Raw genomic sequence first — 18,053 nt, 5'->3', positions numbered from 1 at the left:
ATGTAGTCAGCACACACTACTGGATTGGAAGAGCTATGGAAAAGCTTGGAGATCCATTCTAGCGCCTGGGATATCCAAAATGTGAGGATTCTGCAGTCAAAAGTATCCAACAGAACTGACAACTTTAAAAGCCGTTCAGGTCCGGCCACTATGTGGCATAGTACCCATGTATTCTGAACAGAAAAGAGGCCAGCTCATAGGTTTATGTATTATGAAAGTGCTTTAATCTTCAGAGTCTCACTTTCTGTCAGAGACTATATTCAACAAAAGTGACCATATCCTGGACAACAATGCTTTGGAGATCAGTCTGTGGCCTGCTCGAAGATTCCCTCACATTTTTATTAAGAAAGAGAGGCATACAATATTCTAGGTTTTATAACACAGAAAACACCCAATAAAAAGCAATCCTTTGGGCTTGCATTTCACTAAAAGAGCTAATTAAAGTAAATATGGACCATAATGGAAAATACTAATCTGCAGTCTGCATGAAGTAAGTGTGTAGAAACCCCATAGGCACAAGAAGGGCCCTCAACAGACAGTGCCTTCAGTGTGCTCATTAACAGCATTTCTCATGTTCCCACAATGAAAAGGATAAAACCGTTCATGCTGACCTTGAGAATGTTCTGATTCTGGAGTCTGAGAACCAGTACTGCTAAATTCATCTAGTTCTTCTCTTTTTTGTCTGACAATTCCATCCAGCTCTGAAAAATCTACATTGAAATCCTGTTGAAAGTGAGAAACATTATGAGGAATAAAACTTTGCTTGGTTTAGAAACCAATTACATCCAACATAAAATGTCTACGCAACTGTATTATCTTACAGGTTGGTAAAACCCAACAAGGGACCAAATAAGTCTGGCCTACTGTTCTCCTTGGAAAAACAGATATTGAGCAGTATTTCTAGAGAGCACTGTTGTTCACCATCTCAATTACGACTTCACTCTAGCTGGATAACCAAGTTACTCCCTGTGTATAGTTGCATCTCCAGTGGAGTTCCAGTAGCCCAGGCTTGCTCCAGGAGCAGGGTGCAAGTATGGAACTTGAATACAGTATGAAAGTAATAAGACAAATGCAATGTCTAGTCACAGCTATATCATTTTAACTGAATAGGTGGCTAATTAAATGAAGGAAACACGGATAGCTAAATTGACACAAGAAACCAGACGTTTCCAGCACTTTCTGCAGGACATATGCTGCAAAACACTTTCACTCAACTTTACAGGATTGCACTATAATAGAAATTATACTGGGGCCTAGAAATAGTGAGTTCTCATCTATAGCGTAGATTTTTTATCTCAGTTATATTGCTGTGAATTTATTTAAAAGTCACGGTCAATTAAAAAAAGGTTCCAAACAAATGCTGCAATGCACCAAGCATTTCAGAATACATTTACTCTTTGTCGTACTTTACAGTGTTGCAGAGATCAAGTGGAGACTCTTAAGTTGGTGCAAGAACCCAGGCTGCTAAGAATCTGGAGACAATTTCACATAGCTCAAAGTTTTGGCCAACATTGCAAGACCCACCACCCAAAAGTTAACTGTCATTCTCACTCAGAAAAAAATAAAAATAGATTTAAGGCGCAAAAAGATGTGGCAATATTGAATGAGTTGGAGTGCAAACCATTAAAAAAAAGAGGGACTACCTTTCAGCAGGTACCATTTACAGCTCTATCTTGTCTCCAAAGTGGAATGCTGCACCAGTGATCTATTACTAATGAAAATAGACAACCAAGATAATAGAAAAAAGCTAAACATCTAAGTTCTCAAAAACAGCTGGTTCCAGATTAAATGTTCAGATGTCTGGGATGCTCAGGGAGCATGGGGGTTGCCACTGGGGTTTAGGATTAGGGTACAGGCAAGTTTTATTCATGACTTTTACAGAACAAAATGGACTAGCGAGCTGGCGGGAACAGATCCACAACCACGGAGACTAGACTGCCAACTGTACATAACTCGAAAGCCTAAGGTCTAAGAGAAGTCCCCCCATAACTTTCTCAGGGTGAAAAAGAGGTATGCCTCGGAAAAGGGCATTTTGAAGAGCAATCTAAAATTCCAACATGCTGACCAGAATACTCAAAGGAGGAACAGAAATAGCTCGTGGTACCACTGGAGGCTGATAAAGTTAGTCAGTTAAAAGCACTAGAGAGCTGAGGGAGTGAACACGACTTACCAAAGGTAAAGATGTGGGACGTTCAACCCTGAAACTGTTTTCAGTTGATGAAGGGAATGGACTGTTTGCAGCACTGGCGATCTGAAAATAAGAAAAATAAAACCACCCCACAAGTGTTAGAGATGCTCACTGAGGCAAACAAAAAACAAAGACAGGAAAATCTTGCGCAATACCATCCTAAGTCTCATGTATGTTATCACTGAATGTGGTATATGCACTGCATGCTATCATGATTGTCTAGAGAAGTATTTGTTCCCTAAATGTTTTGGCACATTCGGTCAAATAAGATATTATCATCCTGAACTCCAAGCTATCGTCTATGATGTCCTTATGTAGACCATAGTAACAGCTTGGGAACAGCCTCGCATTTCTTATTTATTGACTTTCACATTCACGAGTATGAGAGTTGTAAAAATGTAATGTAACTAGAAGAACAGATAAAAAAATATATATAAAAAAAAAAAAATAGTGGCCTTAAAGAGATCCGAAACAAAAAAATTAGGATCTCATCCAACTGTGGATCATCTGGGAGGCTCTCTGCCTTTTGCTGGACAACAGAGACTCCGACCTCAATGAGCTGCGTGGGGCACAGGATGTAGGCACAAAAGAGCCCATGATATTTTAATAAGTCTGTTAAATGTGTTCTTCTCAAGGTAAAACTATCCTCTAGATTGCTCCAGTAAGGCACAAAATTAGGGACCGATTCAAGGTACAACTTCACTACCATGATACAGGAAGTTAAAAACACAATTGCACTAACAAGGGAAGGGGCTAGGACTGCCTTGCCTAACTAAAGCCTTAACCCTCCCCACACCCAATCGCCAATGATATACAGATAATCCAGGTATAACCGTGGCACTGGGCAAACCAGAAATCAAACATATGTGCCACTGTGCTGGAGTGGTTGTTCCTCACAACAGAAGGCGTGTGCTTTAAATAAATACCTTCCAGCCTGTAGTATTCTAGCTGAAATCAGGTTTAAAAAAGGTACTCAAGTATAGTGTTTTTTTAAAGCAAATACTTATTGAAGCAGGCATCTTTACCACATTATTGGTATTTGGTAGGTTTACCATACAGGCTATGCTTCAGGTCCAGAATGAGGCATCGTGCTTTCCATCCTTATGGATACCTAAATATTGTCACAGCCCCCCCCCAAGGGAAAGCAAAAAAGAGAAATAAGCATGGTCTGCCCCCTGTCTCACGAGGAGTGGACTGAGTTTTTTTTTTTTGGGGGGGGGGGGGGGGGGGAGTAAGATGTCTATATGGGCTGTCCTCTCTTTAATGGCGCAGCCACATTACCAATAATGCAATGCAGCTCCAAAGGCACATCACCAGGAAGCTTCGAAACAAGCACTTCCCTCCTTTGTTTATTCTTTGAAAATAAGCCCGTTTTGGTACTCTCAGAAACTTTTGCCCATCTTATCGCTAAGAAACAGAAACGTGCTAAGATTGGGCTATCCCAAAAAACACTGCACTAAAGGTTACATCATGAACTGATCAACAGGAATGTCTCATGATAGTACCACGTTGGTCACGTAACCGAGTTTCCCCAAGCAGCTGCGCTCTGCTTATATCAATGATAGTCATTTATAGATAAACAAGTGGCATGAAATCCCTCTTTATAGAGCAGAGAAGTCAGTCATAATGCTCAAAGCACTTCCAACATTTGGGCCGTCTGCCTACACAACCATTCTTAATATTATACTTTGAAAACACTGGATTGTTATCTAGAGTGCAACAAACCAAATAAGCAAAGAAGAAAACAAATCAAACAACCATTTTCTTAACAAATCGCGCTGCTTATTAATACCGCTTCGCAATGCTGAAAAGAACTGAATTTTAACCGAGACCACACTTCTCAAAACCACATAGGGAAATGATTTGTGTAGATTCATACTTGCAGGGCATTCACAAAAATCCACCTAGAGAGCATTGAAAAAACGATGCAAATTGTAGATTTGCATGCATTTTACTACTGTCCTACACTTAAGCCGTAGGAATGTCTTTAATCCGGCAATTTATAGGAGTTAATAAGGATGAAATGTGTTTTCACATTTATATACTACAGGACGGGCCGCGTCTGGTCATTTGCAATATGATTAAGGGCACAAATCGGGCGTTTATGGATCAGAGCTTTAGTATTTCGAGAACTTCTCTCAGGGAATGGCCAGAATGGCGGCCACTGAAAATTATGAGAATGCACGTAATCGCAACTGTATGGGAATTCACAAATATTGAAAAAATATGTAATTTGTAAATGGATGGAAGAAAATAAGTTACTTACCTGTAACTGTATTTCTCCTGTATTGAAATCTTTCATAGATTCACATGCTTGAATCATTCCCCGTTGTTGAGATGGGAGTCGCCTGTACCTTAGAAACATAATGTCATTATAGACAAAGCACAAAGGCCTTAGACCTTTCGGTTTTGTAACATATTACTGTAGTCATTAATAAAACAAGCATTTGCAAGGAAACGGGTTGCGCATTAGGTTGAGTTAGAGCTATTAGCGTTGTAAACTCCTACCCGGACTTTTCTTGCCACATTAAATGAAAAAAAAAAAAAAAAAAAAACAAGCTCACAGCGCGATCGCACTGCAAAATAAAGAGAAAAAGTAGTCCAGAAACCATACAGAAAACATGAAGCCTCGTATGTTTCCAGTAGATTACCGGTGCTCTCGAGGAGGGCTAAACAGCGGAAAAGGCATGAAATATGCATGCCTTTCACAAATGAAAATAAGTCTATTTTAAAAGGCAAGCCCACGAACCAATGAAAGTGACTGACGTAACATGGATGTGGTTAAAGTCCCCCGAAAGAGATTAGAAGAGGGATGGAGCGATTTGCGCTCGCCCCTAAAAAGGAATAAACCGAAGAGTTAACCAATCAGGTGACATCACCCTGTAGAACCCTCCTGAGAGAAGCTCCAGAACCTCAGATTTTCAAAGCACTAGTGCATATATGTAGTATTGTATTGAGGGAAATAAAAGGTGAGCTACTCAGGGGAGGCATGTGTGGCACATGTGAATCTATGAAAGATTCCAATACTGGAAAACTACAGTTACAGGTAAGTAGCTCATTCGTACTACAGTATTGGAACGTTCATAGATTTTCATGCTTGAATCTGAGTAGAGAGCAGTAAGGAGGACATTTTCTATAGATACAACATGCCCTTTTATGTGAAAGATAATATATATATTTATTTAAATAAATATACATGTAAATAGCGAGTAAAATGTGTGCAAGAAATAAGTGGATGGTGAGTAGAAAGAAACGGCTTGCCTTTATTGAAAGATGCCTCAGAACCGCTTGTCCTACTGCTGCTTCGGAGAACTTCTGAATCCAAGAAATGTTGCCTGAAGGTCTGTGCACTCTTCCAGGTTGCTGCTCTGCAGATATCTGGTAATGATACCTCCACAAACAACGCCATAGATGTGGACATGGATCTTGTGGAATGAGTTTGTACCTTTGAATGCAAAGGTCTGTCAGCTTTTTGATACCAGAAGGGAATGATGCTAGAGATCCATCTAGAGATACTTTATTTCGTCAGAGGGAAACCCTTTCTAGGTGCGCTGTATGCTACGAAGAGTTGGGTGGACATATCAAAAGTTTTAGTTTGGTCTAGATAGAACTTTAAGCACCTTTTGAAATCCAGAGAGTGCAACACTCTTTCAGCTGACATCTGAGGATCTGGGAAAAAGATTTCAGAATTACAGGCTCACTGAGATGGAAGTCCGATGGGACTTTAGGAACCCTAGCATCCCTGAATTGAAGGAAAGGTTCAGTGGATGGTCAAAGCATGACAAGGATGTTGAACTTGTCCCTAGGTTCATTGTTAATAGCGATGTGATCAGCTTATGTGGAATGTGACGCTGCATTAAAAGGATGAGGAGCTCCATGAACCAGTGCTGCTGTGGCCGTGCTAGAGCTAAGAGCATGATAATAAAAGAAGCAGTCATTTTGTTGTGCAGGGATTGGTAGCCTAAGTGAAGTGCTGCTCTTTCAAAGATGTTGTGGAAACCTCCTATATCCTCCGGAGGAGAGTCAACTGGGGGTTGGTGACGGAGGTAAGGGTGTTGGTAATACATAATCATCCCATTCATCATAGTAGTCCTGGAGTTCACCTTCTCTCTCTTCCTCAGATGATATGTGTGTGTGTGTAGGGGGAGGAGTTGAAGGCTGAAGCAACACTGAAGCTGTTGGAATCTGAAAGAGTCCAACAGGACCTGATGCTGGAGGGAATCATCTTCTGTAGTCTAATAGCATCAGTTGTAGATCCAAAACTAGTGTTGATGAAAGGCATACCACGCCTTCTTGGTACTGTTGAAGCTGCTGGTAGTGCTGTAAGGTTCATAGAAGTCTTGCTAGTAGCCTTCTCCTTCATTAGAGTATTCAGAGCATTTAACCTGAAGCTCTGACAGGCTACGTGCTGCACCAAAAAGACTATCCTCTTCTGAGTCTTCATCTAGGAGATGGGAGGGTAGTGGTGAAGGAACTTCGGGGGATGTATGGGCTGGTGTGATTAATTTTTTACTTAGTTTTTGTTTTACCACAGTTTTGGTCATTTTCATGGTCATCGAACCAAGAAGATGGAAGCTTAAGAAAAGCTGCCTTTAGTTTCTTCATCGACAGGGTAAGTACCATCGATGAGCTGCTCACTGTGTCGTCGTCGACAGGTGTGTTATCATCGACGGGTGTACCATAGTCGCAAGGTGTGCCTTGGCCAGCGGGTGGGTCGTCAATGGGACCATCGCCATCAACTGGAGAGTCCACAAGGAAGTCATTTTTACTGTCTGATATAGATAGGTGTATGACTGGTCGACGATGATGTCATGGATGATGACGATGCCCCATTAACACTGCATTAGTGCTAGCGGTAGAAGCCATTGATACGGCTCTAGTGATGCTTGTAGTCAATGATTTTCTTGTTGACGGAGAGGTCATCAATGAGCCCTCTGTCGGCGGAGCAGATTAAGGTTTTTTAAAGTGTGCTTTACCACAGGTGGAGGAGTTGGTGGCTCAGAAGTCTGCTTTTGAGGTCTTTTGAAGGAGCTCACTTTTATGAGGTAATTTAGATGGACTGTGCTTGTGGGAGGCCTGAGAAGCCTTCTCAGATGCCTTCTTTGATGGTTCGTCAGAGAAATGAGCTGTTGAATCATCTTTAAGTGTCTTAAGAGGCATCTTCTGAGAGGGTATAGATGACGTCTCACACATCATCAGAGACAGGATTTTCTCTGGATTTGAGTTCCTGGTGCCATAGAAGGAGGCGTCCCTCACAGTCGTTTAATCTTAGAAGGAAACGTGCGACATCCTCGCAGTCCCTGGTTTTATGAGCAGGATAGAGACAATATGTACAATCCTGGTGAGGGTCATCTATGTGGAGCCTCTTTTTTCTCCAAATGCTACAGGGCCTGAAGAGTCTTTTTTGAGGTGCGTCTGACCTATTAAAAAGTCAGTTTGAAACAACAAAAAAACACAGAATACCTAATGTCTAAGGGTAATTCTGTTATGAAATGTTGATGAGAAAATCAGTTGAAATCACTTTGAAGAGTTCTGACAGGAAAAACGGAGCAAAGCTCAGTGGAGACTACCTAGCAAGACCTAAGGTTCAAAATCCGAGGGACTGGAGCTTCTCTCAGGAGGGTTCTACAGGGTGGTGTCGTCTGATTGGTTGACTCTTAGGTTAAGTCCTTTTTTAAATAGGGCTATGATATGTTACTAAACCGAATGACATTACTTTTCTACGACGGTGCCGGGGACTTCCATATCGACAATGGGGAATGACTTAAGCAAGTGAATCTATGAAAGTTCCAATACTGGAGCAACATGAAATAATCCTTGAGTTGGTCACTTGCCATAGTTTCTCTCTAACCATTATTTCCAGCAGCTACAAAGTCCTTTATGTGCTCAAAATAAATTTAAAAAACAAAAACAAAAAAAAAAAAAAAACATTAAGCTAGGGGTCCAACTGAAAACTAAGAATTCAGCTATCTATTCACTCCACCTTATATTTCCAGCTTATCCTTTGTAAGTTTACCAATTTAACGTATTTCATATTTTTTATAATCCTGACCAACTGTAAAGTACTGATCATCCTGGAAACAACAAACAAATTGCAGCCAACCTTCTTTCTACGGGCGCAACCAGTAGTTTGGAGATCAGTTCCTGGTAAAGTATCAGAAGAACCATCAATAAGAATGCCAGAAATCCTTTAAATCAATATTTTGTGTGGAATAGACTTTCAGTCTCCATTTGCTTTTTGTTAAGGTTGGCGGACCTTTCACCAAGGCCTTACATATTGTTTGCTTCTAACTCTCAAATCCAAAAACAACTTCTCTAGAAACATCAAATGAGGGCCCTGGTATAAGAAGAAGCCATTATATGCACTGCGCGGGGACTATTCTTTTAAGATCGAGCTGTGGCCAGCTGACTTCCCCTCAGCCTTTTCAGCTTAATTTGAGCCAGCGGTTGCCGGTGGATGCAGTCTGTGGATGCCGCTGGCACTTATATTTGGGGACTGGCACTTTATTTTTCCTGATAAGACATTTCCAGAAGGAAAACATACAAACAGGACAAAGGAGGAAGAGAAAGGCAGAAACCCATCACAACAGGAGGAAGCAGTAACCTGAAAGAGTGAGATAAAGTGGTATGGATTGTCTGGCAATGGATTAAGGCAGCCAGGAGGTGGATTCAAATCTACGCAGCCTTGGTAACTGATATTTAATAATGCTAGCTGCAGGCTTCTGAGCAGGGATTTGAGTACCAGCACTCATTATTTTAGAAATGAAACACTGGCTTTCTCCACTCAAATGGAGCAGAGATGCCCATGGTCATCCAATCAAGTGGTGCAAGGTCATACCTGGTTCAAGGATGGAGGCAACACTCACAGTTCAATCTCTATTGTGTGCCTTTACTCCAGACTAAAAATGCTTCTGGCTTCCTTATCTACACCCTGCTATAATGTTGTCGTTCCGGGGGGTGTCGGAGTTAATGGCCCGGTCCCTGGTGGACATAATGGTTGTGCAGAGATTATGTGACGGCAGGCAATAAACATTACGGAGGAGCCCATTACAGGCAATTTTACACAACAGCCTATGCACTGGTGTGCACGTCCGTTAATTCATGCACGTAACGTGGCCCTGGGCCCATATCCCTACCCACAGCCAGCCCCGACTCTAGGGTGATATAATTGGTGACGACAGCGAATAGGTCTTTGCACCATGCTGAACCTTCCTGTCAGCAGCACTGCCCCCGTGCAGCTGTTTCCTGGTCTCAGCTTTCAGAGGGAAGTGCTAAGCAAGAGATGTATTGGCCCTGCTTGACTGCTCCCACCAGCACCACTACACAGACACAGACACAGACACAGTGCTGGACACGCAAGGCAATGTGTCATACCGCCTGCCACCCTCAAGTCCCTCACAACCGAGCCCGCCAACCACCAGGAAGCTCTTCGCAGGAGAGCTCAGCATGCATGTGGCTGCACTGGCACCTCTGAAGGCCCAGGAAAACAAAGGATGGTCACAGGCGGTTGGAGCCACTCCAGCCCAGGGTGAGTGACTGTACCAGCTACTCCTAAAATCGGGGCATCAACACCCAACCAGTCCCCATATAGCTCCAGAGGCTGAGGACACGTGCCACTCTTCAGGCATACACAGCATGACCAAGCTCACACGCTACCACCTGGCTTTGATCAAACCCCCTCAACTATGGACCATGACGTGGCGTCCATTCCTGCAACTGAACTGGTTGCAGTGGCTGGCGCCCTGTCCTCCCGGGCTGCCAAATGGAAGACGCGGGTCAAGAGGCTCAAAATGTGTTTCGCTGCTGCAGGGGTAGAGAACCATAGATTCCGGTAAATGCTCCTACACCAAACAGGAGAAGTCCTTTACATTCTCTCCAAGAAATGTGGTCGAAGCAGCGCCACTTCATACGAACTACAACTTCATGGTAGCATAAACAACACACTTTGAATCACTTGCCAACCCAGATTACAAACGGTTTCTGCCCCACCAGGCACAGCAAAACCCCAACAAATCACTGGATGAATTCTATGGCCGACTCCACGAGCTGGAAAGGATGTCTATACTCCGGAATAAACAAGATTAGATCTGGGCACAGTTTATCCAGGGATGTTCTTCCACAAAGCTAGGGAAGCAAACACTACAGGTTCCCAGGATGACCATGACAGACATCCTGACACGCTGGGGAGGCCAAAACAATTGTCCGAGTCTCATACCTCTCATATGGAGACAACATTGTAATGCTCCATAAAAATCTGAAGACCTGATTTAGGTCTTGGCGGAGGGAATACGGTCATAAACACGACAGATATCCCATCTACCATATTACGATCCCCATAGGTGATAATCGGTTTGTAATAAGGTGGATGGCATATCCGTCACGTTTGTAATGGAGTATTTTGCTTCACCAAGACCTAAATCAGGCCCAAAATCTGTAAACCAAATTGCGCAGATCTCACCACAAGGCAAGATCACCCAATACCCATCCAAACTAACAGGCGCGTCAATGGTGCGGCAAAACAGCCCCACACACGAGGGAATGCCCAGCGAAAGAAAAGTGCCTGGCATATGGGAAATTGAACCACTATCCAAAATTGTGCCACTCCGTGTCCCTGCCCTGGTGCCCATGGAGACTTTGACTACGTTGATGAAGGGCGAAGACATAGATGATGACATCCCAGAAGGTGTACACGTGATTCACACCTTTAAACAGTCTCAGGAAAGGCACCCATACGGCACCTCGCTGCCAGATCCAGGTTGGACTGTCAATCCGTCATGGTACTCAGACACAGGACTCTCAATCAACATAGTGTTGCTAGAGCTGTGCAAGTCAATTCCCGCCTCACCAATCCTTTGCCCTACCACTACAAGGGTGCATTCATTGGCACACCATGCCTCACCAATCCTTTGCCCTACCACTACAAGAGTGCATGCATTGGCACAACGACATGCCTCTCCCTGGCTGAAGTCTTCACCTCCGTCATCCCACACCAAGTACAAATTCCACCTCTTATTTGAACAGTAACCACAGTGGATCACCCAGATTCGAAGCACTATGGTGTCTGCGAAGAAAGGAACCGAGGTAATTACACAGAACACAATTTTTCAAACATTTCTATATGCCACCAAGGGGAACTGTGTGGTCTGATGGACAGGACACCGCAGACTCCTATCGAAGCCAGGGGCCCAGAAACATTAATGATGAAGAAGGACCACAGACTTCCTTCTCGGCCAGGATAGAGATAACAGGAGACACGCACCTCAGCCAGAATCACGACCCGAAGACCCTGCTGAAGAGGCCAGTGAGAAAAACCCAGAGAGACATTGCCTTGAGCACTGAAGGGATCCAGGTCAGTCAGCAGGACAAACAGGGATAACTTGCCTCTCTTCTACCTCTGGTGCAATCCTGCCCACATCTCAGATGTTCCAGGACTACAGGATGGGATCATAAGCCAGTGACCCGGAGTTCGAGGTGTTTAAATTGATATTCTCTTTGTTCGTGTTGAGCAAGTTAAGTGGTCAGTTGCGGGTCGGTGTCATAGGCCACAGTTTTGTTGTGTTTTCCTTTGATCATGAGAAAGGAGGAACTAAATGTTGTGAGTCCAGGGCTATCCGAGTCAAGAGCCGTGTCGCTAGTGAACATAACAGCTACATCTGAGATCATGTGACCGTAGGCAATACACACTGCTGTGGAGCCTTTATAGTCACTTCTGCGACAGCCTATACACTGATGAGTGTGTCCATTATTCCATGTACGCAGCGTGGCCCTAGGCCCATATTGCTCTCCATAGCAAACCCTACCCAGGGGCAACGTAACAACCACCACAAGATGATCACCACAGCTCAGAAGCTGGAAAAACAAAAGGTTAAGAGAATTTCAGGGAGCAAGCACAGCTCTTTTGATAGCTTTGCCCCTGCTTACCACTGTGGTCAGGCCCTTATGTTGTCGGATGGACCAATTAGGGGTGAGGTCTCTGCTGTGGGCCGTGTCCGACTTAATGGGTATGCAGGGCTTCTGCAGTTCAGAGAACAGGACACTCACCCCTGCAGTAATCGTGTTCTGCAAACCTTTATTAATAAATTCATTAATTCAGCTCTCCGCAGAAAAGAGGAACCTGTGTTTCCCAAGTACTGTCTCTTTAGAATGAGCTTGAGCCCCCCCCTTGCGCTGTGGCCAACTACTCCCAAGTTAGCATACACATACTATACAGCCACTGAATGACCGTGCTTGGAAAGATTAGTCTGCATCTCCTTGTTAAAAGAAAATACCTCTTGAAATTACTAAAGGTAGTCTGGTCTCTCTCTCTCCCTCTCTTACTTAGGTGTCTCGTACTCTTGCCTCCAAGGAAAGGAATACAGGCAATACACTGCCACTGTTTGGGAAGCTATCCCCACCCTCATTCTATGCAATGCTTAATCAGAGGCATCCAAAATAGATCACACTTTGCTTTGGTAATTAATACTGTGATGCAAATTTTAAGGGTAAACATCAGATGATATCAGCTCCAGAATTTGAAACTTTTTGAAGCTTGAATAGGATATTTGCATAATTTGCCATGTATGGCCTCATGATGCTTTTATTTTATTTTTGCATCTTTCTATAGCATGAACATGGCCCATCGGTGTTAGAGTACTTTACGAGAGAGCACTGAGCATTCTCTGATCATGACATTTGCCTTTCCATCAAGCGCAGCCCTATAGCTCTTGAGATTTCTTCATATGTGTCCGGGCATTAAGTCACTCTTCCAAACCCTGAGCTGATCAGTTGTCCAGGCTGGAGCAGTGGCCTAGCAGAAGACTCTTTTCGCCTGATCCCAGGGCCTCTCAAGAGTACCTAATATAGTACTATCTCATTAGCAAATGATGAATTTTCTTTCTACAACTTTGCATCCTCTGAGGGCATGTTATATCAAAAGTGTACTTTATATCCCTAAAACCCTCCATGAAAAGTTTGACCTAGACCTAAACCTTCACATTGCTACTGTTAGAAATGGGGTCTTTGATTGACAGTCAGGTTACCCCCTGTTCAAGCAAGGACCCTCACCCTAGTCAGGGTAAAAGAGAATCACCCTCAGCTAACCCCTGCTTACCCCCTTGGTAGCTTGGCACAGCAGTAGGCTTAACTTCAGAGTGCTAGGTGTAAAGTATTTGTACCAACACACACAGTAACTTAATGAAAGCACTACAAAATGACAACACTAGTTCAGAAAAATAGGAAATATTTATCTAAACAAAACAAGACCAAAATGACAAAAATCCGACGTACACAAGTCAAGTTATGAATTTTAAAAAATTAAACTCAAAAATAGAGCTTAGAAACACAAAATGCTTCGATGAGGTGTTAACACGGCGTCGTGACGGAGTCGTTCCCAACAAGCAGACACCAGCGGCGCCGGACATGGAGTCGCATAGACCCCCAAGTACAGTACCTTTGGTGAAGAGTGAAAACAAGCCGATGGGCGAAGTCGGGGATCGCGGCGTCTGTGCGAAACATTGAATCGTCGCACTTCGAGCGACGTTGGTCACGACGTGGTGTGGCGACTACCACGGAGTCGCGAACTTCAGCGGAGCTGCAGCGGTGTCAGGCCTGCGAAGGTCGTCGCGTTCCAGCGAAGATCACTGAGTCGGTTGCAGGCGGCCTCACCGGATTCAGCAGCGGCATTGGTCCGAAGTCGTCCGAAGTCGATTTCCCTGGATTTCCACCAGATTTCCTTTCAAGGCCCCGGGGACTAGATAGGGCACCACTTGTCAGAGCAGGAGTCTCTCCAGAGACTCCAGGTGCTGGCAGAGAGAAGTCTTTGCTGTGCCTGAGACTTCAAACAACAGGAGGCAAGCTCTAAATCAAGCCCTTGGAGATTTCTTCACAAGATGGAAGGCACACAAAGTCCAGTCTTTGCCCTCTTACTCTGGCAGAAGCAGCAACTGCAGGATAGCTCCACAAAGCACAGTCACAGGCAGGGCAGCACTTCTCATCAGCTCTTCTCCAGGCAGAGGTTCCTCTTGTTTCCAGAAGTCTGTGGATTTGGATGCCCTTCTTATACCCAATTTCTCCTTTGAAGTAGGCCTACTTCAAAGTAAAGTCTCTTTTGAATGTGAAATCTGCCTTTCCCAGGCAAGGCCCCAGATACTCACCAGGGTGTCAAGAGACGGCATTGTGTGAGGACAGGCACAGCCCTCTCAGGTGTAAGTGCCCACTCCTCGCCTCCCTCCTAGCACAGATGGCTCATCAGGAAATGCAGACTATACCCCAGCTACCTTTGTGTCACTGTCTAGTGCGAGGTGCAACCAGCCCAACTGTCAAACTGACCCAGACAGGGAATCCACAAACAGGCAGAGTCACAGAAATGGTATAAGCAAGAAAATGCTCACTTTCTAAAAGTGGCATTTTCAAACACACAATCTTAAAATCAACTTTACTAAAAGATGTATTTTTAAATTGTGAGCTCAGAGACCCCAAACTCCACATGTCCATCCGCTCCCAAAGGGAATCTACACTTTAATCAGATTTAAAGGTAGCCCCCATGTTAACCTATGAGAGGGACAGGCCTTGCAACAGTGAAAAACAAATTTAGAAATATTTCACTGTCAGGACATATAAAACATTACTATATGTTCTACCTTAACCATACACTGCACCCTGCCCTTGGGGCTACCTTGGGCCTACCTTAGGGGTGTCTGACATGGAAGAAAAAGGAAGGTTTAGGCCTGGTAAGTGGGTACACTTGCCAAGTCGAATTTACAGTTAAAACTGCACACACAGACACTGCAGTGGCAGGTCTGAGACATGATTACAGAGCTACTCATGTGGGTGGCCCAACCAGTGCTGCAGGCCCACTAGTAGCATTTGATTTACAGGCCCTGGCACCTCGTGCACTTTACTAGGGACTCACCAGTAAACCAAATATTTCAATCATGGATAAACCAATTACATACAATTTACACAGAGAGCATATGCGCTTTAGCACTGGTTAGCAGTGGTAAAGTGCTCAGAGTTCAAAAGCCAACAGCAGGTCAGAAAAAATAGGAGGCAGGAGGCAAAAAGACTGGGGATGACACTGCATAAAGGGCCATTTCCAACAGCTACCACTCTTTTTTCTTTAAATGACTGTCTCCTTAGTTTCATTCTCTGCAAGTCTCCTCTCCAAGTAAAGCCTATACAGGGTCACACACTTGTTCCAATTAATCTATACTGTGTTTCTGGAAATTGGCTTCATCTCATCCCAAAGATCATAACCTACCCTTTAAAGTCAAGCCTGGCAATTTAGCAATGCATTATCCCCTCTTGCCCCAATTTTGCACTACTGCTGTCTCTGAACTGATGACACATATGTCTAATTAAACCCTCCTTCCACGCGTCCAGCCTGGACTACGCCTTTCAATCATAGCACCTGGTGCATCAAAGGAATGATCTGCTGATGCCCACAACAGCAGTGTCTTGAGTATTACATGCAGGTCCACAAAGCGTTTCATAGCAAAGATGTGGCCTTTAACAGCTCAAAAGAAAATGAGGCAAGAGGACAATATGCAGCTTGCTAGAAGAAAATATGCCCCTGTGTAGCTGCTATCAAAATAACAAGCATATGCTCTCAACCTCTGCTGAGCACTGGGCCCACAAAACATATCCTAACATTATCACGGAGAATACATACTGTCAAAAGGACAAAAAAAATCCCCATATGGATCAGTAAAACAAAATTATTTTTGCATTCCAGAACACAAAAGGAATTACCCTCCCTACACACACACATAGCATGCAACACAGTAGGACTACCTGCTGCATATTATACTGATAAAGATAATGAAGGCCCCCCCATTGCGTACTGAAAACCATTAAAAAACACTAGTTTCATGTTGCCTTTTAACTACAAAGTAAACTCTCTCCATGTGACTTTCAATGCAAAATCAAGAGTGATCCATTAAAAACTAGGCACATTTGCGACACATAATTTCAAACCGATTGTCTCCCACTTGATATCAAAAACAGACATTTCTTTCTCTAATCTAGCTCTCAAGAATAAATACCATTCAGGATCTTTAGAGGAAATCACAAATGACCTCATTTCTGTGATTTGCGCACCAGCTTTCTCAAAACACTACCAAAGCATGGCCCTCAGCTGAACACAGTGGACATACCTCTGGGCCTTCCAACTAAAATTAAGTTGTTTTTTCACTAAAGTGCAGAACATGGCTGCTCACCTGCTGCTGAATTTTGCCCAAGTCCCTCCATGCTTTCAACGGATTCTTGGTACTTAATAGGGTGGAATTTAAACCACACTGCCTGGTCTAAAGGACTAATAGGTGACCCCACTCATTTCTTGTCAAGCCATTAGTTGGCTAGTAACGAAATAGAGACACTTAAAGCCTCAATAGGAACTCTGAGCAGCCAAACACTAATATGAATTCTCAGCTTTAAGGATCCAGGCTTAGGGGCTGCTGTTTCTCTGAACAAAATACCTCTTGTCAAGAACTATGTGCTTTGTTTATCTGAACAGAACCAAAGTTAGTGAGGCTAAGACCTAGCTACTTTCTCTGAAATGAGACTTTGTAGCTGCTGTCCCATCATTCTCCTCTCTGGCACCAGGACCTAGTCAGCAAACTCAAAGTTTTACTAAATGCTCAACATCAATCTCTTGAACAATCCTTCTGAAACAAGCACTGGAAAAGCCACTAGGTCTGCTTTTGGCACCAGTATTTTGGCTTTGTCAGCATGTGCTTTGTCATGTTTTTTTTTTAGAAACCTTACTACTATGGAAGTTGCGGTCTCACTGTTAATATTGGAAAAATGAAGTAACAAAGGAAAGAATTTCTGACTCAAAAGCACTCCTGACAGTCTCTGGGAATGAAGGGAACCACCTTGTATGTGGATGTACTCTTTTAGAAAGGGCAGCATGTTATCACTCTAAGTGAAGTGGACCCATTGCCCCATGCTGTATGCTGCAGTGGGTAGAAAAATGTCACAGCACATCAACAGACCAATGGATGAAGAGGGGTGGCTGAAAGCCTCTTTGAGCAAATATATTATACATATAATTTTAGTAAAATCACAAAGTCTTGGGTAACGCCAGAGATACAAATCTGATCGTTTCTGAATGGTTGAGTGGCCATTAAGTTAATGGAGGACGCTTATCTATACAATTAATTTCTAGTAAACTAGAACAACTATTTTTCAAATGCACAGAAGGTTATGAGTAGCCAATAAAATTCCTAACCTTTACATTCCCATTTTGCCTAGTAAAAGGAGAATATCTAGATTAGTCAAAACCTCAAAGGGTACAACTCATAAGACATAAAACACAACGTTGTGATTTATGTAAGCTGGTTTCCGAATAAGTACATAGGAAAACCCATCCCAGACAAATATATATTTAGTTTGAATACTGACCTCCAAGTGGGTGCAAACAGATTTCAGTAACTTGAAAGTGGTGTCTCTGGAGAGCAAAGAGACGAATATGTACTGCAAATAAGAAACAAAATGGTAAATACTGTTAGAGTAAAACGTCTAATCGTTGGTCTCTTAACGTTGTCATGTTTCAAATGGGCTCAGCTTCCCAAAACATGAATGAACACGTGTAGCAATGTGGACAAAACATGGTAGAGATTTTCATGACTATTCTAGGCGGTGAAGTCACACTTACCCTTTCAGTAGCTGTGGAAATGACAAGAGCATTTGGCACCAAGAGAGCAGTTTTGGTTTTTTTGATCATTACTACAGAAGGCACGGGTATAAAAATCTGAAATGTGAACAGATAAACATAAGTGAGCTGTTAAGGATTAGGAAAGAATATGGAAAGATATACTTTTTTTTTAATAAAAAAACTCTACACGTCATGACTGCTGTATGCAACGCAGGAGAGTCCAATACGGCT

At 43.3% G+C, this 18,053-nt stretch overlaps 1 protein-coding gene across 2 annotated transcripts in view; it reads right to left on the bottom strand.

The window, feature by feature from the left end:
* GRAMD2B (GRAM domain containing 2B) overlaps positions 1-18,053 on the bottom strand; it is a 424,374-nt gene that overhangs the window by 77,866 nt on the left and 328,455 nt on the right. For both annotated transcript variants that reach the window (XM_069227207.1, XM_069227215.1), the window contains exons 6-9: positions 17,823-17,918; positions 17,570-17,641; positions 2,171-2,251; positions 612-723 (exon numbers count right to left, since the gene is read on the bottom strand). In XM_069227207.1, coding sequence (XP_069083308.1) covers positions 612-723; positions 2,171-2,251; positions 17,570-17,641; positions 17,823-17,918 — 361 coding nt within the window. The remainder of the gene's footprint in view (positions 1-611; positions 724-2,170; positions 2,252-17,569; positions 17,642-17,822; positions 17,919-18,053) is intronic.

Source organism: Pleurodeles waltl, chromosome 1_1 (genome assembly GCF_031143425.1).
Source record: "Pleurodeles waltl isolate 20211129_DDA chromosome 1_1, aPleWal1.hap1.20221129, whole genome shotgun sequence".
Classification (NCBI taxonomy): Eukaryota; Metazoa; Chordata; class Amphibia; order Caudata; family Salamandridae; genus Pleurodeles; species Pleurodeles waltl.
This window is presented reverse-complemented; position numbering and strand designations above follow the sequence as displayed.